At 37.7% G+C, this 2,943-nt stretch overlaps 1 protein-coding gene across 1 annotated transcript; it reads left to right on the forward strand.

The window, feature by feature from the left end:
• Nucleotides 1-841: 841 nt before the first annotated feature.
• Nucleotides 842-1,804, forward strand: LOC138794072 (olfactory receptor 5F1-like). Its single transcript, XM_069972838.1, has one exon. It carries the CDS (start codon nt 842-844, stop codon nt 1,802-1,804), a length of 963 nt encoding a protein of 320 aa, XP_069828939.1.
• Nucleotides 1,805-2,943: the final 1,139 nt, after the last annotated feature.

A 2,943-nucleotide genomic window follows, 5' to 3' on the forward strand; every position in this document is an offset into this window, starting at 1 on the left:
GGTTTAGCTATTCTTTTATTCAGTCACATGGTTTAGCCAGCCAATCACAGTTGGAGTTTTAAAGTCCTGCCTACTGCTAGTGCCTGTCCCTACCCCCTGCATGTTCATTGGCTGAAAAAAAGCGCCAGGGGATGTGGGAGGGCAAATCGAATTTTTAATGCGTTTTAGCACAACTGCGGTTGAATACCTCGAATAGTGTACTATTCAATCGAATGGTTGTTCGATCTAATAGTATTCGCTCATCTCTAATCACTACTATTGTAAGTAGAAATGCACAGAAAGGGTATTGGGACCTCTGCCAGACAAATCCATCAATACAAGGAACAAGAATAACTACTACTTAGATTCAGCTTTTTGCTGTTTACTATACATGGATCAAGGAAAAATAATAAATTAATAAAAAGTAAAAAAAAAAAATTGAATGTTGCCAAAAATATTGTGAGTAATAAACACCTCCTTGGCCCATTCACAGATGTACTATACTATCTATTGTACAATGTAATTGCTATTGCTATAATATAATTCCTATTGTTACAGTGTGTTATCATTGCTACTAATCGACATCATGAAATTCCCAGGATATCTCCTTAATTTACCCTAAACTGTTCATTAGTAAAGACATCAAAGTCATTACTGATCTTATTAAAATCTGGAGTGTAATTCCACTGGGCAGAAGTCCCTGCCGGCTCCAGCTGCTCATCTGTCATATCCAACTCCCTACCGCCAATATAGTTCTATATAAAAGTCTTCTTATCAGTAATTGTAGATGTAGATGAGGTCCATAGGGCTATTTCTAACATTGCAGTGTAAATCTACATGAACCTGAGCACAGTATTCAACAATGGACAATGTGTCCATGATCTTCAATATTCAAGACTTTGTTCTTTTAGGCCTCAAGGAGATGAAGCAGCTGAGATATTTCTACTCTGTAGTCGCCCTTGTAATATATGTCAATACAATATCCTTATGTACATTCATTGTGTATGTTGTATCGACGGAACATTCTCTCCATGAACCTATGTACATCTTCATATGTGGCCTGATGGGAAACCTTATCATTGCCAGCTCAGCAGTTCTCCCCAAGTTGGCCATAGACTTGCTCTCCGGATGTACCACCATTTCTCTGTCTGGATGTCTGATCCAATCTTACTGTATTCAGAGCTGTGCTTTTGTAGAGATACTGACTTTTACCATCATGGCGTACGACAGATACTTGGCTGTTGGTTTTCCGTTGAGATACCACTCTCTGATGACCAATAAGATGGCTCTACAGTCCTACGCTATCATCTGGTCAGTGAATTTAATACTCATGTTCGTAGCTGTCATGTTGGTGGTCAGGTTAACACTATGTGGTAATGTCATCAATGGTGTGTTGTGTGAAACCATGTCTCTTACCCGGTTGTCTTGCGGCAGCACAGTCAGTTATGACACTTATGGGACCATTTATACCTTGCTGTTCTTCATAGGCTCCTTATTGATCGTGATTTACTGCTATGTACGGACATTTATCGTCTGCCTGAAGATATCTATGGAAGCCTCCCAGAAAGCCATCCATACACTGGTGACCCATATAATCACTTACTTTACTTTTATGGCAACTTCTTTATTTATTTCTCTCAGGTATAAGTTAAATGGTGGTTCCATATCTATTGTAACACACACAGTGATCACAATATGTTGCCTATTGATTCCCCTCACCCTAAACCCTCTCATCTATGGGATAAGGACAGAAGCTTTAAGGATGAAGATGCTTAAGACTTTGAAGGAAATGATTAATCAGGAGACATTGGGTAAATACAAGTAATTAAGACCAAATCAGTAAGACACATGTAATTCGGTGGGGGGAAAAAGATAAAATAAAAAGAGAAAAACATTTAATAAGCATCAATATTTTGTTATTTCAGAACTTTACAATTTTTGCTACTGACTTTTATTTTTAGGTATCTGGGAAATGTAAAATTTGTAAAATATACTTGGACGGATTTATTCTTGTCTATTGTTGTATTTTAGTTCTTTTTTGTCACAATAATTAAAAAGTAGTGATGAGCGAATAGTAAAATATTCGAATATTCGATGTTCGTTCGAATATCTCCCCGATATTCGAATATTCGATCGAATATTCGATCCCATTAAAGTCTATGGGAACAAGTATTCGTTTATTAAAAAACATCTATTTGACCACTTGGAAGAAAAAAACGGAAGTAGGGGGATTTGAACGCTTATAGAATATTTATCGAACTATTCGATAATATTCTATAGATCGAATACCTTTATATTCGATCGAATATCTATTTGATCGAACAGTATTCGCTCATCACTATTAAAAAGTAAAAGTTAGTTCTATGCTGTGTTGGAACAAGTGCAGGGACGTGGGGAGAGGAGCGTGACACAGGAAGTACCAGAACTCTCAGGAGAGTATTCCTGTGTCAGACTTTGCCTTCTCAGACTCTGCACTAGATAAAACATTGGGTATCATTTTTCTTTTTTGTAACTATGTTCCTTTAAGTTATGAATTTTATAAATCACTTGATGACGTCATCTTGATGACGTCACTTGCGTTCCAGCTGTGCGTTCCAGCGTGATGTCATCAAGATGGCGGCGCCGCCGGAACAGCCAGGGAACAGAGGATCTGGTAAAGTATAAAGATACAGACTGCAAAGGCAGTCTGTATCTTCATGAATAGACTTAGGGAGAGATGTACTGTCATAATAGGAACAGTTATATTTAGGTGATTGGTTCTCTTTAAGCTGTGTTCCCAAATTTGCAGTTTAGTTGTTTTTCATTATTTACATAATTGGAGCATTATTGATTTTGTTTCTCTGCAATTTTACCTAAATTGACAGTCTGGGCTTTGTCACCTGATCAGTATTACCAGGCTTCATCATGTGCTAAGCATTACCAGGCTTCATCATGTGATCAGCATTCCCGGGCTTTATCAGGTGC

The sequence above is a fragment of the Dendropsophus ebraccatus genome, chromosome 5 (genome assembly GCF_027789765.1).
Source record: "Dendropsophus ebraccatus isolate aDenEbr1 chromosome 5, aDenEbr1.pat, whole genome shotgun sequence".
Taxonomy (NCBI): Eukaryota; Metazoa; Chordata; class Amphibia; order Anura; family Hylidae; genus Dendropsophus; species Dendropsophus ebraccatus.

Coding starts and splice junctions, on each gene's coding strand:
- LOC138794072 (XM_069972838.1), top strand. CDS start 842: ATGGACAATGTGTCCATGATCTTCAATATTCAAGACTTTGTTCTTTTA.